The following is an 18,990-nucleotide window of genomic DNA, read 5'->3' on the forward strand; positions in this document are numbered from 1 at the left end:
GGAGGTCCGATTTTGCAATTGGCACTCAATAAGAAGCCTCAATTTGTAATTCTAGCCAAAAATGGAATAAACAAGCGTTGACAATAAAAATGTCAACAAATCTCTCGTAATTTCTCTCAATATGAATATTTGAAGTTACCATTCAAATTCTGACTAAAAAAAATTATTTGTATTACTTGTGATTATAAACTCATTGCTCAATTATAACACCTTAAATTAAAATGAATATCACATGCTATCATTATTTATTAAAAAAAATCAACAAATTGAAAAATTCTTTGTTTATTATTCAATAAGTATTCAGACTCTTCTCATCAATAGGACTAGAAGGAGGTAACTTGACATGAGTAATTTGATTAAAGTTTAATAGGAAAATAACACTACAATTTTGTAAGAGGTTAGTGGTAGTATAAAAATATCATCTGAGAAGTATTTTGTTCAAAACCGAATACCTTGTAAAATTCATGGTCCTTTCCCCATTATGTGACTTATCAGTCAACCGATTTGAATATAACTAACATTAAAATCAAGTGTTACTAAAATCAGATTTTGTTTTTTCATAAATCAACTTCAACATAAAAAGTCAATGCTAATGTATCTAACTGTAATAAGTTAAAGTCTCAAATTTAGAAAGAAAGAAAAACAAAACCAGTAACGAAGGATGCAAAATACCCTCATCCTCATGCAGTATGGTAATCTGAAGAGAGAAAAAAAAAACATTATCTACAAAAAAATATTAAAAAGAATGTGATTTGAACAAACTAAATTAATTACAGGCTAACATTTTCTCAAAGATGGAGAAGGTTAGAGATTTGGTTCCATCCCATCATAATCCATGGCCGCTGCTTATCGGATGGAAGTGCGATATTAAGTTCAAACATCTCTTTAGACATAGAACGATCTCCACAAAACCCAACTAGTTTAGCAACAATCTCAGCGCTCTCCTCCACATGTTTACGATCAAATGGATCAGTCCAAAGCTTGTTAATGAGTTGAATCTTTCTCTGCTTTCCTTCTAATGGAACATCCCATTTTATGTATAATGTATCTCTTTCGTCAACACTCAAATGCGATGTTACTCTCTTAGCAAGAAACTCCCTTTCTCGCTTCAATGCTTTAATACTGCAAGATTACATAAACAACATCTAAGCAAGTAATATGCAAAACAAGTGTGGAAAAAAATAAGTGCAAAAGTCTCTCATTTTGTTTTGTTGTTACTTTTCTTGTGTGAAAACAGTTTCCTTCATTGGGATTTATTTTTTAATAAAATTACACAATGTCATTTTTCCAAAAAATAAAATATCTAAGCAAGTATTGCTTATAAAGCAAAAGATTAATACCTTGATGACAAAGAGATGGTTGCGTTGTTATCTTCGCCAACCAGCATTGTGGTTGCGTTTTTTGGTTCCCGTAGGTGTTGTTCCAGCCAGTGGAGGCGCCTCATCTCTACTTCCATATAAATCTGATCATTAGGATCACCTTTGAATAGCAAATAGAATTGTGTCCTGTGGATAATAGAGACGTGACAAACATCCCATAGCTCAAGAATTTGTTGCCTCCACTCTCCAAACGTAATGTCCCATGGAGCCAGGGAGTTTTCTTCAATATTATCCAAGCTCTCATCATTCTCTATGTTGTATCCCGCAGTTTCATTCGCTTCCAGCTCAAGCACCTATTATGCGGTTGTTAATTTTTAGCGCAACATATAGCTGACTTCACATTTCAATCAAAGTATTTTAAGTGGAAATGGAACTCAGCCTCTTAAGTTCAATGATTTTACCACTTGAACTTCGGGTGGGATTAAAAGGTTTATCTAACAAATAAAAATTCTACATAGGTTAATTTTACCCACTTCTGTGCTTTTAATGGGAATTGAATCTGAAATCTAAGCCTCTTAGTTTAAAACTTACTACTTACTATAGGCCGATCACAAAAGTTTATATATAACAGGTGGAAATTCTACGTACCTGGCAAACCAATAACTGTTTTTGGTATTGTAATTTAGCCACACGTTCTTTAAGCTCTGTCACATATGCTCTTACGCTCCTTGCATTATCATCTGCAGCGTTTTTGAACATCTTCTGCATTTTTCTCATGTTGACTGAACCGGATCGTCGGTAAGGAGTATTCTCCCTTGACGTGTCTTCAGTCTTCATAGGAGAATTACTCTCACACAGCACTTGCCCAGATTTTCTAGGCAAATTGTTTTCATCATCATCCTCTGGCGGTCTGTTTTCATTATCAAATTGGTATCCTCTTTGAGAAGATGATGACAAAGGAAGTAGCTTCTTTTTCAATTGGCTCTTTGATGATGACTTCATTGGAAGTTCTTCAGACTGATGATTATTGTTACATGGAATAGACATTACAAGTTTATCTATAGACCTTTGGACGTTTTCAAGTTTCTCTTCAAGATCTGCAATGGTGCTTCCTTGTGAATGAAGCTTCGTAATTTCTTCTTTCAAGTTTGCGCTTATACTTTTGTGAACCGAAACAAAAGAATCAACTTCAACTACTTCTTTTGTAACTCCTTGACATGTTCGTCGCATGTCTTTTATTTCGGCTTCAAGCTTGGCCATTGTCTCAACAACATCTTGGTTTCCTTGTCTATGACAAGCTACCTCTTTTTGCAACACTTCTAGAGCACGGTTTGCTTCGTCCCCAAGTTGCAACTGAAGATGCTCCAGCTTCTTAATTTCATGCATCAATGTGAAAGGAACTGTGGACGATTGCCTCAATGTTTGCCTTCTTGTATTATTCTTTTTTCTTGTGCTGTCATGTTTTGGTGACAACGTACTAGAGAATGAGAGACATTTCTTTGCTGGTGGATTCTTAGTCTCGACATTCTTCTCATCCTACATTCAATGAGCAATATTCAAGACGTAGAGTATAAACAATAATTTTAACATAAAAAAATCAACTTTAAAATTTCAAAAAGGATAGAAGTTAATTTTTCTTATCGAACATACCTAAAAAGCTCTTAAAATTGAATCATATTACTTATCTTCGACAATGTAATCTCAATCAATTGATTAAAATATACTGTTATTTCTGAAGTGTACAACAGATCAAGTAAAATGAGCTTTTTCAAATCACATGTTCATGACTTAGAATATGAAACAATAAATTTAATAATAATAATAATAATAAAAGTTATCGACCTTAACATTTCAATAAGGATAGAAGTTTTTTTCATAAATTTGCATAAAAGGCTCGTTTTGCTTCCTCTACTTTTCCAAATAGCTCAATTTACATATCATCGCGTTATTCTAGTTAACTCTTAAAACAAATTAAATTATCTCTACTCAACTTTTTAGCTCATTTAATCTCAAACCACTGACGAAAATATATTAAGGAACTAATTTGAACTATTTTTAAAAGTTTAGTAAGAAGAACCGATCTACCGAGGAAGAGAAAAAAAAGTTTAGAAAGTAAAATGAGTTTTTTTCCTCTTGAAAACTAAACATTGTAGACAAATTGATTTCTAAGAGACAAAAGAAGTAGAAAAGAAGAGACCTTTTGTTCCTCTCCAAGTATTCTACTTAACTCTTCCACTTGGGAAAGCGCAAGATCAAGTTGTATCCTCAACTCCTGAATTTCCTTTTCCATCTAAAAACATAATTCATGTGATGAGTATAAAAGGAAAAAAAAAACAATTTTATAAATATATCATCAACAAAACCTACCTGCTGAATTTTCAAATCCTTTTCACTAGGGGCAGCATCTGGTACCCGAAGCTCGGCTTCAAGTCTAGCTACTTCCTTTTGCAAATGTTTTACAAGCTGCTTGTTTGAAATGACCTGTTTTGCAAAAGAAGAAGAAAAAATGTTTATACATTTACGAGGAGTACTCATTTCATATAGACTAACTAACAATAATCTTCTTACCATGTTGACTTGAGCATTATTCGTGACTTCCTTTGCCCGAGTGGCAAACAGAAGAGTATTCCTCGATTGTTCAACATGAATGAATGCTGGGCTTAAAGTACATATAATGGCTGTACGTGCATTTCCACCAAGTGAATGTTGCAGAATGCGTGTGAGCTTTGAATCTCTATATGGTATATGACCACTTCTTTTCCCTATACTGAAAAATCAAATTAACATTATTAAGTTCAAACTTTAAACTATCCGAAATGGAGGTGAGAAGCCAAGAGAAATCAAGACAAGAAGTATAGAATATTTTACAATTTCATTCAATAATCATAAGTTGAAACTTAGATATGTTTTTATACTAGCCTAATCCTAAAATGAAAAAGATCACTTCTATCATAAAAGATAAATAACATAAAACTATTATTTTTTTGGGGGGAATTAAAACTATTAATTTGTTGGTCAAGAAAAATGAAAACAAAGATTTGCTTTATCCTATAATTGAAAGAAATGAAAAAGAACTAGAATTCTGACCTGAGCTTTCTAATTACAGTAGTGAGAGTCATCAAGCTGAGGTTAATAAGACAACCTTCTCTTAGTCTAGCACCTTCTGCATTTGTTTGTGAGGCTCTTTCACTACCAGCTAGATCTACAAAGTTCTGTATTGAATTTTATTGAAATAATAAAAAAAAGTTAATTGTAATAATCACATTTCCAAATAACTGAAGCTTCTATTTATTACCAGACTTGCAACATAAGATTTGACACATTCAGAATTTTCGCGGAGTGTACTTTCTATTGTCTGCATAAATAATGAACAAGAATAGTAAGTATAAACATTACAATAAATAAATAAAGAAAGACATATAACACATACCAGCCTTATGATCTGGTGAGACCTGGAACTAGTGTCATTGAGAGCTGTCTCACCAACCTGTCTTTGAGCTACAATTAATGTTTAAGAATCATTCATAACTATAGTGTTAGTTCTGAATTATGATCTGATTCATTGATGCTCACATCCTCAAATGTTTACCTTCACATATACCAATAAGTTGTCGCAAATGTTTATCATCATTTGCTGTCTCCTCAACTAACTTCTCAACTGTCGTTCCTTTCTGCATGAATGTAAATACTAAGGGTGAGCATCACAACCGCCAAAACAGACCAAACTTCCATAACCGATCAACCCTGTATTCGATCTATTTGATCCGCTTGGATATAGGTTCGGATTCAGATATTAATTTTGTAGAACCAGAAAAACAAATTAATTTTTGTGTATATTTATAATTTTGCATTACACTGGGCGTGACTTTATTCATGAGTTGTTCAAATAACGTTATGTCACCTAGTCAAGACTTGATATATACACTATTTGTATTATTAACGAAAAACATTCACATCCAACTTCTTAAATTAAAACAATTGATATTTTTATTTTTGAAGTGTTACATCCAACAAGGATTTAGTTGCCAATTCTATACTAATTTAACTACAATTATAGACATAAATACAAAACATTATTTTATTTATTTTAATAAGAAAAAAGGCAGCGACATGCAATATGTTAGTTTTTATTTCAAGATTCTCAGCATAGTAAGAATATGTGATAACGAATAACCAATCTAATCTATATCATTATTTTAAAAGGAAAAAATAGCTGGAAATAGGGTTGTGATATATATCTAGTTCAAATAACCGAACAAGCTGATCAGCAATCACCCTTAGTAAATATGGTAAATAACATAATATGCTCTTCTTAAATAAAATGCAAACATATTTAATACTTGACAAACACGTTATTTTGTATTAATAGAAGTCAGCTTCGCAAATTACCTCCGGATCATCTAGAAGCTTTAGGTTTCGACCAGATTCTGCATTCAACAGATCCCTCACATTTTCATTGTAGATCTCAAGTCCCGAGATTCTGATTCTAAAATCCCTCTGCGGTGTCTATATGTTAACATAAAAACAAGAACTTATCTTTATTTTGTTTTTGAGAATTCAATCATATCTTTATTAAATCAAGTTTAGTATGTTTATACTTACATTCATAATATGTGCATAGATGTCAGTAACTGCCTTCTCTGTGATTCCCCTCATTGTATAAGTCTTTCCACTGCTAGTTTGGCCATATGCAAATATAGTAGCTAATAATAGTCATACCATACAAGCCAATTAATACAAATAACAAGAGAGGAATACAAAACTACTAAATAGAATGAGTATGCATTACCATTTATACCCATTAAGGAGGACAACGCGACCTTCTTTACTCCATCCTCATATACGCTATCAGTTAAGGAACTTGGGCCGAATACTCTATCTGTAGAAAAAGGAAAAAGGGTTCATTGAAGTTGTTAATTGAATCACTTATATACAGAAATGGGAAATTGTTAATATCAAACTACCAAATGTGAATGAGGCTTGTTGAGTTATTCGCTCATGAGGTTGTGGTTTATAAACAATCGTTTGATCATCATCAATACATTCCCAAGCTATCTGATCTTTGGCTATTAGCTCCCTTTTGTTTAATGGCCTTAATCTTACTGTTACAACAATCTTTTCTTCCTTAGCTCTTGTTCCACCTGGAGTGCAAATAGGCGTCCTTTCTATTTTTGAAACTGGTGTATTTGGAACTGTCATATTTACTTCTCTTGGAATTTGAAATTTGTTCAGAACTGGTTGGGTTTCTGATTTACACAAATAATGATCACTCCTAGACATATACACCAAAGAATTAGTACAGGAAACAATTCAAAAACTAGGAAATTCTTGTAGAAAAATGCTGATCAAACAAACAAATTGAGTCTACTTGAAAACTGTTATTTTATCATAATCACAATCAACCACATTGTACAATCTTGAATGTAAATTGATTGTTATTCAAATCATGATCCAGATAAGAAAAAGCATACCAAAACAGCACATTGTGTTACATATATCTTGTTTCTAAGTAAAATATGAAGAAAATATAGTTTAAAGCCTTATCATCGGTGAAAGACATAGAGAACATGTTTCTGAGAATTTGTTAACAGGCATACAATAAATATCGAAATATAAATCACAAAATCAAAATTTAGGTTTTCTATAAGACAAATTCACCTGAAATGAAACAAATTTTGTATTTACGTGTGTATGAAGATGTGTTAACGAATGAATGCACCTGATGAATGGAAGTCTTGAACTTAATCGAATCAAAACGGGTAAACTGCAAATGAATACATTGAACTTAATCGAATCAAACCTGGTAAACTGGAGATAAATACCTTGAACATAATCGAATCGATCAGATATGGATCTCTAAATAGAAACCGAGAACTGAAAAGAGATGGCGATAATAGTATTAGGCCTGCCTCGAGAAAGAGAGAGAGAGAGAGCAAGCACGGTTGGAGTTTTGAAATGAATCGCAACGGCTATCTGATATCTATCAAGTGTAGATGACAATTTTTGAGTACGTTACGTCGTCGTTTATATGCCCATGTGCAATTAAAGCCGCTGAACGTTTCGAGATGGTTAGATTTTAGAATTCAATTTTTAAATATAAAAAAAAACAAAGAATAAATAATATATATATATATAATTTCTCATATCAACAAAACAATACTTTCTATTAAATGAAGAAAAGTATGATAGCTACATTAGAATCTTCTAAAGTAAGTGAAAAATCATTAAGGATATTTTTAGCTCTTTATACAATATTAAAGTTATTCATAAATGTTTTACCCTTTATTTATAATTAACTTTCATAATTTTTATAAAAATTGGGGCTTCTCTAAATATTTGTTTGGATAAGGGAAATTATAATTATAATTTCCAATTTTATAATAATTGTTATTGATGATTGAATTATCATTTAAAATTATTTTATTTTAAAAAATTATAAAACTATAAAAAAAATTTCAATTATTTTATATTGGATGAGATAGTGTTTGATTTTTATATTATATCTTTAATATATTATATTAATTATTTTAATATGTGATGAATAATTTTTTTTTAAATAGAGCATCAAAGGGTACATGGAAGGAAATATCATATCCCTCTGCAATAGGAAATTTGACGAAATGACCCTAAAAATTCTCTTAAATGCGCTGGTTGCGCAAATGAACACTCCAAAATATTTTGACGAAATTACCCCGTCGCGTAACGCGATTTGCAAGATCGTCTCGCGAAGTAAAAGTATGTGAAAAGTCAAGAATGATCGTGCACTTCGCGTGACGATCGTACCCTTCGCGTTACACGACGGGATAATTTTATAGGCTTTACCTTCGCGTGACGATCCTACCCTTTGCGTTACGCGACGGGGATAATTTCGTCCGAATATTTTAAAATGGTCATGTGCGCAACTAAATTTATGGGCTGATGACCAGCGTATTTAAGACCCTTTTTAAGAGTCATTTCGTTAAATTTTCATCCCCAATTTGGCAAAAGAATATTACACCTCACTGGAATTGGCGGGAAAATAATGCGTCTCGTACATAGCCTATTAATGCAGGAAATCCTCCGAGTGTGAGTGTCCAGAATCAACACAGTCTCAACCATGTAATATGTAAAAATAAATATATAGGCTTGACCAAATTTCACGAAATCGCTACTAACTAGTTAAAGGTGATGGTTGATGATAAGAGATGAAGAGATAGATTGATCAAACCTGAGAGATATTTCCAGCGTCAAAAAGAAACTCCTGCAAAAGATCACAAACACGCTAGTCTTTTCCGGTGAAGGTCCCTGGGTCGGAGCGAGCAGCCGCAGCCTTCTCGCAAGTCAGACGTATGGCAACTAGAGGATGAGCTATAAGATCGTAGAGTGGACCAACCATTGTTGGATCTGCTCTCTCTATTCTATATTTCACTCCTCAAGACCTTCTATCTATCTAAGACTGCGTTGATTCTGGACACTCAGAGAGGATATTCGACATTAATACGCTATGTACGAGACACGTTATTTTCTGCCAATTCAAGCGAGGTGTAATATTCTCTCGCCAAATTGGGGAGCGATATCATATTTTCTTCCATGTACCCTTCTATGCTCTATTTAAAAAAAGTGATCACATATTAAAATATAATCAATATAATATATTAGAGATATAATATAAAAATAATATATTGGAGATATATATAAAATAATATATCGTGTACCTCATAATTACAAACAATATCTAATGGTGATTATGCACTTGAATCACTACGCATCAAACTTGATCAACATACATGAAATTTATGAATTAGTTTAAATTCCAACAATCCCCTACATTAATAGAAATTTAAAGATTAATTCGGTGAAATGTTCAATAGTTGAATCATATATGGGATAGGTAGGTATAACCTTTTGAACCTCTCCTTATTAAAGTATATAATTTTACTAGCCGATTAATAGATTCAATGTCCTTGAACTATTTTGTCATTTGTGTAAACGATTACACACTTTCACATAAAAATTTTCATGATAAATGTCAAACTCTCATGGTTGTGTCTGTTTTGGTCATGAAACACGCATTTGGTTCTGTGAGAGGGTCTGGAATTAAGCTGTGCAATTCTTTCGAAGCGGCTCCACTTTTTTCTCACATAGGTGATCTCTTTGCTCACAAAGAATCATTAAAATCGATATGCTTATTCTCATCAAGTTATATATTGTTTCGTTATAGGATTAATCATTAACAATAATTTTTCAAGTTAGTACAATTAGGTTGCCCCATTGAACATAGTTCATAGTATCTCTAGTTTGCATATGTTGAGTATTCCTTTATACCAACTTATAGTAGGCTCATGTTTTTAAAAGTCTTTCAAACGAGCTCTTTATTCAATAGTTTGGTCAGTGGATCCACAATGTTATCCTTAACTAATATAGTCAAATGTGATAACTCTATTAGAGAGTATTTTCTAATGTCATTATGTCTAAGACATATATGTCAAGACTTGTCATTGACTATAAACTTGTCCAATTTCAAATTATTTTCACGATAATTAAAAATTTCTTTTAGCCAATCTTGTAATATATTCTAATAAGCTTGATCATTCATACATAATTATTCTTTAAATATTATTTTGTGAAAAATATTATTTACTTGGCTACCTAGTAGACAAAATATCTTTGAACTATTATGTCTTCGTATAAACGATTATATATTTCACAAAAATATTTTTTTGACATGTGTCAAAAATTTATGAATATAAATTATATTATTTAATCTATCAATCATAATTTCGTTAGAAGATTTTTACTCATATAGTTGCACTTTCAAGTGTAAACATATTCACTTGTAAACGTAAAGTCTTTCTTGACACCTCGTTTAGTGCAACTCACATTCTTAGTGGATTTAATCATTTTTATCGTAATTTTCAACGATAAAAAATATCGTATAAAGACATGTAATGAAATAACCATTTTTATTATCTTTATGATATACACAATTTTCACATTTATTGAATTTTCAGTTAAAATCAAAACATGATAAAAAGTTTCATACCATTATTGTAAATATTGTTATAAGTCATACAAAATTTTACAAGCCAAATTTTCTTTATTAATATATTTTATAAAATTTATTTTGAAGATATTTGTTCTTCAAATTTGTATGGAAATAATATTAAAGAAAAACGTGATTCTTAATTTCAAACCCTAAAAAAATTAAATTGAGCATCAACTAAGGAAATATAAATAAGACATTTTCTCGTTATATTAAGTTGCGCAACTTTATCTTTTGTTAGAGTTCTCTATCAATAGATCATTCTTTTATTTATCATGATATACACAATAATACTTTGTGTTATTATCAATAAAAATATTTGTCACCACATTCGCGTTGATACCTTTTAAAACACACATCTATGTAAATTAAATCTAAAGTTATTTTTTAAATCAAGAAATTGTCATACAATTCTTGTGTTATATCATTAAATTAATAATATAGCTATTATTATGAGTATTTAATTAAATAAATCATTTATAAATAATTTCTATATAAGAAACTATAATGTTTAATCAATTAAAATAATTATTTCAATATATTATTTTTATAATAGAAATTAAAATATTTAATCAATAAATATTCATCATCATGTCACATGATTTCTACAAAAGAAATCATAATATTTCAAGCATTTTTGGCCGAAGCCGCTTGAACATTTATTTTCAGTTGCACGTTTGCATTCGATGATGTAAGACCAAATGAAACAAGGTCTTATTATTTAGATCTAGATACAAATATGCCCACTATATTAATGTCACACAATTATTAGTCTTTTTTTTCTCTTCAAATTCAAGCTACACAACTCTTCAACATCTTGGTCTCCAATTTTACCGCGATTATGACCTACTCTTCAACATCTTGGTCTCCAATTTTACCGCGATTATGACCTACTTTAATTAGAAGAATTTATTCTTTTTTTTTCTTTGACTACTATGTCAACAAAAATATATATATATATATATATATATATATATATATATATATATATATATATATTTAAACATATTTCTTAATACTATACCTGTATAAGGAAATAAATATCTCTTTCTTATTTAATAATCATCCTACTACATTCTTATTAATTATCAATTATAATATAATTAATTATTTTAAAATTAAAAATATATGTTTCAATTATAATTAATTATAATTATTATTAATAAATTTAACCATTAATTCTCTGAAAATTAAAAGTTAACTTTTAGTTACTTTTTTTTATTTATTAATAATAATTTTAGTAACCAACCAACTTTTAATTAAAAAGAAAATAAATTATTATTTTCTAATTTATATTCAAGATAATGTTTATATATTGAATATACCATTTTTTTTGAGCAAATTTATATGTCAACATATATTAGCTTATAAAATTAAGATTTTCACAACACGATAAAAATGTTAATAATTAACATATATACACATGTATAATGAAGACTTATCTTTAATGGTCGATTCTTCTCAATTTTAAGAGAATAATTTCAACTTATCGAAATGAGCTAGCATCTCTTTTGTAACATCGCAACTCGTACTTTTGAAACATCAAAGATAAAATATTTTGATGGCAAAATCTACTAAATAACTTAACATACGAAACATGTTTTAAGATTGTTTAAAATCTTGTCTTTAAGTTACAAAATATATACATATGATGTTACAAAAAAATTAAATAAAATAATATATATGAAGAACGATATCACCGAATAAGAGGTTGATTCAAAGCGTGTTCTTAACACATATCACTTAAAATAGTTTTATCGTCTCCCATTTGTGCTGGAGCTTATCACATATGGTTGTCATATGTAGTTTTGGTATGCGATATAAGTTGTACGAGGTATAAATTTTAAAGAGGTATTAGAAGGTATAAATTATATAGGTTATTTATATTTAGTTGAGAGTATAAAATAGATATAGATTATATATGTTTTATTATTTTGTGTTTGGTTTATGGTATAAGAAAATAGTAAGAAGTGTAAAATATTATTTTATCCTTATATTTATATAAATTATTTTAATTATTATTTTAATATTTATCTTATAGATAATATTTTTATTAAATATATTAATATTAATAAAAAAAAATTAATACATAATTACCATATAAATATATTTTAAAATAAATAATACTATTATATGATTAAGATTTTTTTTATATATTTCCTTATAATTTAACTTATGTAATTATATAAATAAAACTTATTTATATATTAATTAAAATTGATGTATTGTTATAAATATTTGTATATTATAACAATATTAATTGTTTGTATAAAATAAAATATTAATAAAAATAATAATTTTAATAAAATAATATTTGAAATTTGAATGGTATAAATAAAATTTCATAAATAAATTATATAGATATAAGTTAATTAATTAATAATAATATCACTAATTTATATAATTAATTATAAATATAATTTATTAATAATTAAATACAATTTTATATTTTATAAATTAATTTATATATGAATATTATTTTTTAATTGGCATTATTAGTTTTAAAATAATTATTATATTTAATTATGTATAAAATTATATCATTTAAATATTTTATACTTAAATAATATCATTTTTGTTTACAAAGATAAATAAATATATAAAAATTAAAAAGTAAATATTTTTATAAATATAAATAAATATTTAGTTATAGGTTATTATTATTATTAAAATATAATAAAAAATTAAACTTTTAATAATAATATAAAATCAAAGGCTAAATGAGAAATATTAAATTTTATTGGTGATAGTATATGTATTATACACCTTTCAAAGTATAAATTATATTAAAATAATGGTGTAGATATAATTAATAATAAACCAAATAACTATTCTAATTTCTTGTAAATAAAATTATTCTTTATCTACAATATTGTTCTCTATACCAAAATATAGTCTTAGGTACAACGAATCTAGTAATGATTCTGTACTTGAATCATTGTGCATCGAACTTGATCAACTTACCTGAACTATCACTAAACGGAAAATATAGAGCAAATAACTTGAATAACACTCACAAAATAAGAAGAGAACTTTTAGAATTTTAGAGTGATAAAGGATAAAAGAATGAAGTGGTTTTGATGTAAGGTAAGAATTAGATAAAACGACTATTTATATTATTGAAATAATAAAACAAATCATTAATCTTTGATTCATTGGCCGACATTAATTGTCTTTTTCATTACCCTTTGTATTTTCTCTTGTTAGGAAATACACGGTCATATACTTTTTCTAATCGTTAATCAATTGATAGCAATAATCTCATTAAAGTTATAATGATATTAACAACATTGAATTAATTGACACTAGTAAAAAGAAGTCTATAGCGATTGGAAAACAATCGCTATTAGCCTCAAAACCTATCGCCATAGACATTAAGCGATTGGTCATAACCCAATCGTCGTCAATCGGTAGAGGTCTCCTCGCGAGTGTCTTCATTGGAAACGGCGACCACCATTTGATGGAGAGAAGCTAACACCACCAGTTGGAGCTGAATGCTGCTTCAACCAAGATACCTATAGAAAAGTTAGGAGACAAAATATTGTTCCAAATATTTAGACAACAAATAAATATGAGAAAGATGATCATGTTAACATTATTATGTTGAGATCGCATTACAATAATATATGAAACTTTAAAGAGGAGAATTCAAAGGCTGCTTAAGTTTTACTTATTTAGTATACATGTCCTGTTTAGGCTTTCTATAAATTATATCTAATCAAACTTGAGCTTCTTCACTACCTTCATCCAATTCCATCTCCAAATTCATAATATCCTTTTTTTTCTTTTCTGCAGCCAGTCAATCGAATAATAAACTTAACTAAGTTAAGATATTCTGTTCTTATATAATGTACAATAGAAACTATAACTAGAAACAGTCTTCACATCATAAATTTGAACTTGTCTATGAATTCTATGGTGCATTATTAGACCTAGAACAAATGAATACCAAATTCCTAAGTTCAGTTCAACACATTTCGTAAGTTCAGTATCAGCCTGAAATTTCATTACAGTAACAAGACAACATCACATTTTGCAGCTTCATAATCTCTTGGATCAACTCATTTCATAACAATTGATTGACTGTAGCTTCATCAAAACATATTATAGACAATGACTTCATCAAATATATCATAAAAAGTAGCTTGTTTGGTCGACTTTCCATCTTGAAAGAACGCAAACTCTGCAAGAATCTTCATTTTTGTCGTCCTTCCAAAATAGCATACAGTTGTTCTTACATGCGTCTATCTTGTCATATTTAAGCCCGATATCAGTAATGAATTTTTTACTTTCGTAGTAGGAGTTTGGCAATTGAGCGTCAATCGGTAATATGTAGTCTTTAAGCAGACGCAACAACATATCGAACGATGAATTTGTCCATTGACATACATTTTTTATGTGAAGTAGTTTCAGTAGTGCTAATGATTTCGTTATTCGAGCACCTTCATACAATGGTCGTTTGCAATCATCAAGCAATTTATAAAATTTATGCGCATCTTCGACTAGTTCATGGTTGTTCGGGACATCATTAACGTTGGAGAACATATCGTTTATAAATTCGTGCATATAACGTTTTTCATTGACCTCTTCATTAACTGTATTATTCATCTCCAGTCTCGCATCGTTGAATTCCGGCACGGCATCCTCCGACTGATCATCGTCATCATCATCATCATCAAAGTCATCGACATCTTCATCGACATCTTCATTAACCACTTTAGTAGTACGTCTCTTTTCTCCATGACAATACTAGTACTCATAATGAACATTTATTCCATAAATGATGAGTTGAGTCTTCACTTCGTCTATTTCCATAAACGGCGTGTTCAAGCATTTCATGCAAGGAAATTTCACGGTTTGTCGGGATGCACTCCTAACAGCAAACTCGAGGAATTTGTCAACACCTTCCTCGTAATCTGGATGATCTCGACGTAAGGTCATCCAGCTTTTATCGGGTACTTCCATATTTCTAATAAAATGGAAAACAACCCGCATTATTATTTACATAATTAGGCTTCCATTTATCTTACAATAAATCTAACCTAAAATCAAATCTAATCCAACACTATTTCAATCATACATAATTCAAACAATTGAATTCTTACCTAAAATCCAATCTAATCAAAACAATGCAATTCTAACCTAAAATATAATTTATTCATACATAAACCAAATCTAACATAAAATCAAATCTAATCCAACACTATTTCAATCATACACAATTCAAACAATTCAATTCATACTTAAAATCCAATCTAATCCAAACAATTCAATTCTAACCTAAAATCTAATTCATTCATACATAAACCAAATCTAACTTAATCAAATCTAATTCAACATAATTATAGACACCCCATTTTTACACCCTAGATACCTAATAAAAAAATCCTGCCCGAAATAATACTCATGTTTGTTTATTGAACCGGAAAAACAAAAATAGAAACACCTCGTGGAAAACAGACCCAGAAAAACTTAAAAGATAACGATCCAAAGGTCGAATTTCATAACGACTCTATTTTCCCAACCCGTGATACGTTCATGCTGTACGTTTTGAAAAATCTAGAATTTTGAGTGTAATATTACTATTTGCAAATTTGTGCAGAAGTGCTCGAAAAGAGGGAAAACAAGAGAATGGGTCAATCCGAGTCAACCTGCCAACCGACGAGTCAACCCGGGTCAAAGAGGGATCAAGCACGTGTCAAAAAGAAGTGGAAAAGAGTAGACTGGTCTTCTAAAGTGGGAAAATCGGATTATTTGAAAAGTGGGTTATTTGAAAAAGAGATTATTGGAAAAGAAAATCAAGAATCCTTAAGTTTGAAGTCCCTATGGAGCTTCCATTGGAACCCTAGACTTCATGAATTTATCCTGGCTTCAATACTGGATAAATTTCAATGATCTTGGATGCTTTGAAAATAGAAATTAGTCATCTTTCATATGGTGTAGCCCAATCTCCAATTGATGCCCTATATCTAGACTAAATCTGGTCATGAGTGGAAGGTGTTCCTGAAAGGTTTAAACCGAACACCCTTTTACTTTAAAATTCGTAACTTGATATGTGCTTGATGGTTTTGAATAATTCAAGTTGGGTTGGAAAGATAACTCGCATATCTTTCCAGTGGTACCATTCCCGAACCGTGATTCAAAGGTTAAGGCCCTCATTCGATCTGTACAAGAGAAGTAGTACTACCGATTCAAATCCTGGGAGCTAGTTGAAACTATGCCACACTTCTAAGAATCTTAACCTTTGAACCAATGATCCATTTAGAATTAATGAGATACTGTTGGAAATATCTTTGAATCAGTTCTCCAATGATATCAATTATCTCTCCCAGTTAGTTGCATAACTCATCCCAGATCGCCCGTAGTGAAGCTGGTACAAGAACCGAAGGGATAAATAGCTGAAGGCTTTGAAAAATCATAACTCGATATACGAATGACTATTTGATCTGATTCAAAAAGGAGGTTCATCCTTATTATGTTGGGAATTTGTCATAAAACTTTCAGAGCCATTGGATCCATAATGCGATCGGGGTGATTCATTTTGTGTGAAGGTGCAAGGAAAGAAAAAACTGGAAAAGGAAAAACGGAAAAGAAAAAAAATAATATGTATAGATTTTCTTTATTCCGAGCGTGCCCTGAAATTTTTCCAAAAATTCCAAATAGGCCCCTGTGCAAAAGAAGAAGGGGACCGATCAGTTTTCAGAAAGGGGGAAGTTTTTTTCAGTTTTGAGACCGGAGGTTTTTCAGTTTTCAGTTCCAATCCAGTTCTGGAGAGAGAGAATCGAATCATCTAAGAGGAGATCTGATTCCTTTCTCAGTCAAAGAAAGAGGACAAGATCAAAACCTGCCTGCTACTTGTGATTATGCTGTGACTACACGACGAAGAACAAGCCAACGATTTAATCGTGAACGTACTGTGATTCCTGGCCTCGTGTGTCGCGTGGGAAGATCAAGAGATAGTATTAGAAGCCTACAGAAAAAGAGGTAGTTTCAGCAAACTCATACGAAGAACTAGCGCAGATTCTGATTCTTCTGTTCATTTCATCGCTTCTCTGCTATTCAGGTAATCAATGAACTAATGCAGATTTTTATATGATGAATGAAGCATCGGTTTTGTACACCGATACAATTATTTGATAAGATTGTGATTATAGATTACGTCTGCTCTGTTAATTAGATTCCTAATCGTTATGTTGCACACTGTTGTTTGCTGGAGATTTGAATTAGAAGTATCTGAATTGGCTTAGTTTAGGATTAGTCTTGATTAGGTTTGTTAGAATCTGGTGTTATTTTAGGGCATGATTATGATAGACTTTATTCGAAAACTGTAGATGTGTGTTGATGAAACTGTGAAAGTTCATCTGTTGAAAGGAAGAACAGACGAACTGTCTTCTTTCGTTTTCATTTGGCTGAAAAGAAGAACGGGTGGATCGTCTTCTTCCTGTTGTTCTTCAATCGGGATCCTTTCTCCAGTCATCGGATGATGATCTTGATGTGCAGACGAGCTGTTAATGCTTGGATAAGCTCATGTGACCAACGAGGCTTAGTGGAGAAGCTGTCATCTAACTGTCTAGGATTTAGTGATTGGTTCAGACGCGACGACGAGTCACCGTGGGAGCAGTCGGAGCTCCAGATGAATCGTGTCGGTCATGGCGATAGCTTCTTCGAACGGAGGTTCGTTGCAGGCGCAGGGCTCGCCGGGAATCGTCCCTGGCCGGAAATCGCCCTCGCCGGAGACAAAGAGAAGGCCGACGGCTGCTTCATTTTCTTTTCTTTTATTTTGATTTCCCCAACTTCTGTTGAAGTTACAAAGAGGTCCATGGACCTCTTTTATTTTTAAATAAGTCTGAGAACTTTAATTTCGAATTAATTTATTAATTCGAAATTAAAGTAGTCCCTGATCTCTTCCTGATGTTTTAATTGTACCCCTAAATTTTCTTTTCCTTTTATTTTAATTTAAAACTTTCAAAAAAAAAACAAAAACAAAAAAAAAACAAAAAAAATTAAAATAAACTTAGGTCCTGTTTGTTTCCCAATTTTAACAAACCACCTTAAAATGATGATTCTAACATTCAAACCACCTTCAAACTTCCTCAAATTTTCCCCAAAACGCCAAAATATTATTTTCTTCAAAAATAATTTTTCCCGGAATTTTTAGGGCCCGTTTGGAAAAATGTCTATCTTTGCAGTGTCATATCGGGGGTTCTGTAGCTCCGAAAATTCCAAACTCGATTCCTGTGAGCTTTTAATAATATTTTTGACTATCATATGAAATTTTTGAGAATTTTAGGAATTATTTTTGAAAATGACTCATTTTAATGTGTTGTGTTCGGAGTTCTCTTTAACTCTGAAAATTTTAAACTGGGAAACACTCGGGCCCTTAAGTTAATCTACTCTCTTCTCTCCTTTGAGCAAAAGAATAAAATTCTAGTCCTCGAATCGAATTATTATCCTCCTCATCTATCCTCATTTGATCTTTCTCGGGAATTCTGATTCTCGTTTTTCTTTGACAAGGTTACGCTATGCCTTGCAATGTTCTTTGATGTCTTTCAATGCTTTTTAATACTTTCCAATGTCTTATCCTTGTCAAATACCCCATGAATAGGACTAGCCCCTTGCAAAATGATTAAGATTTTCTCACACAAGTAA

At 30.7% G+C, this 18,990-nt stretch overlaps 1 protein-coding gene across 2 annotated transcripts; it reads right to left on the reverse strand.

The window, feature by feature from the left end:
* Nucleotides 1-590: 590 nt before the first annotated feature.
* Nucleotides 591-7,287, reverse strand: LOC124919665 (kinesin-like protein NACK1). 2 transcript variants are annotated; one of them, XM_047459971.1, is made up of 15 exons: nucleotides 7,142-7,287; nucleotides 6,284-6,591; nucleotides 6,109-6,198; nucleotides 5,922-6,022; nucleotides 5,709-5,825; nucleotides 4,909-4,990; nucleotides 4,750-4,817; nucleotides 4,615-4,674; nucleotides 4,407-4,531; nucleotides 3,888-4,086; nucleotides 3,687-3,800; nucleotides 3,517-3,609; nucleotides 1,968-2,855; nucleotides 1,341-1,672; nucleotides 591-1,122 (listed from the first exon to the last, which is right to left on the reverse strand). In XM_047459971.1, the coding sequence occupies exons 2-15, from the start codon at nucleotides 6,516-6,518 to the stop codon at nucleotides 789-791; spliced, it is 2,838 nt and encodes a 945-aa protein (XP_047315927.1). In that variant the 5' UTR covers nucleotides 6,519-6,591; nucleotides 7,142-7,287; the 3' UTR covers nucleotides 591-788. The 2 variants fall into 2 exon arrangements, with proteins under 2 accessions (XP_047315927.1, XP_047315928.1); XM_047459972.1 differs by having other exon boundaries at nucleotides 7,120-7,287.
* Between the last annotated feature and the right edge of the window lie 11,703 nt (nucleotides 7,288-18,990).

The sequence above is a fragment of the Impatiens glandulifera genome, chromosome 1 (genome assembly GCF_907164915.1).
Source record: "Impatiens glandulifera chromosome 1, dImpGla2.1, whole genome shotgun sequence".
Classification (NCBI taxonomy): Eukaryota; Viridiplantae; Streptophyta; class Magnoliopsida; order Ericales; family Balsaminaceae; genus Impatiens; species Impatiens glandulifera.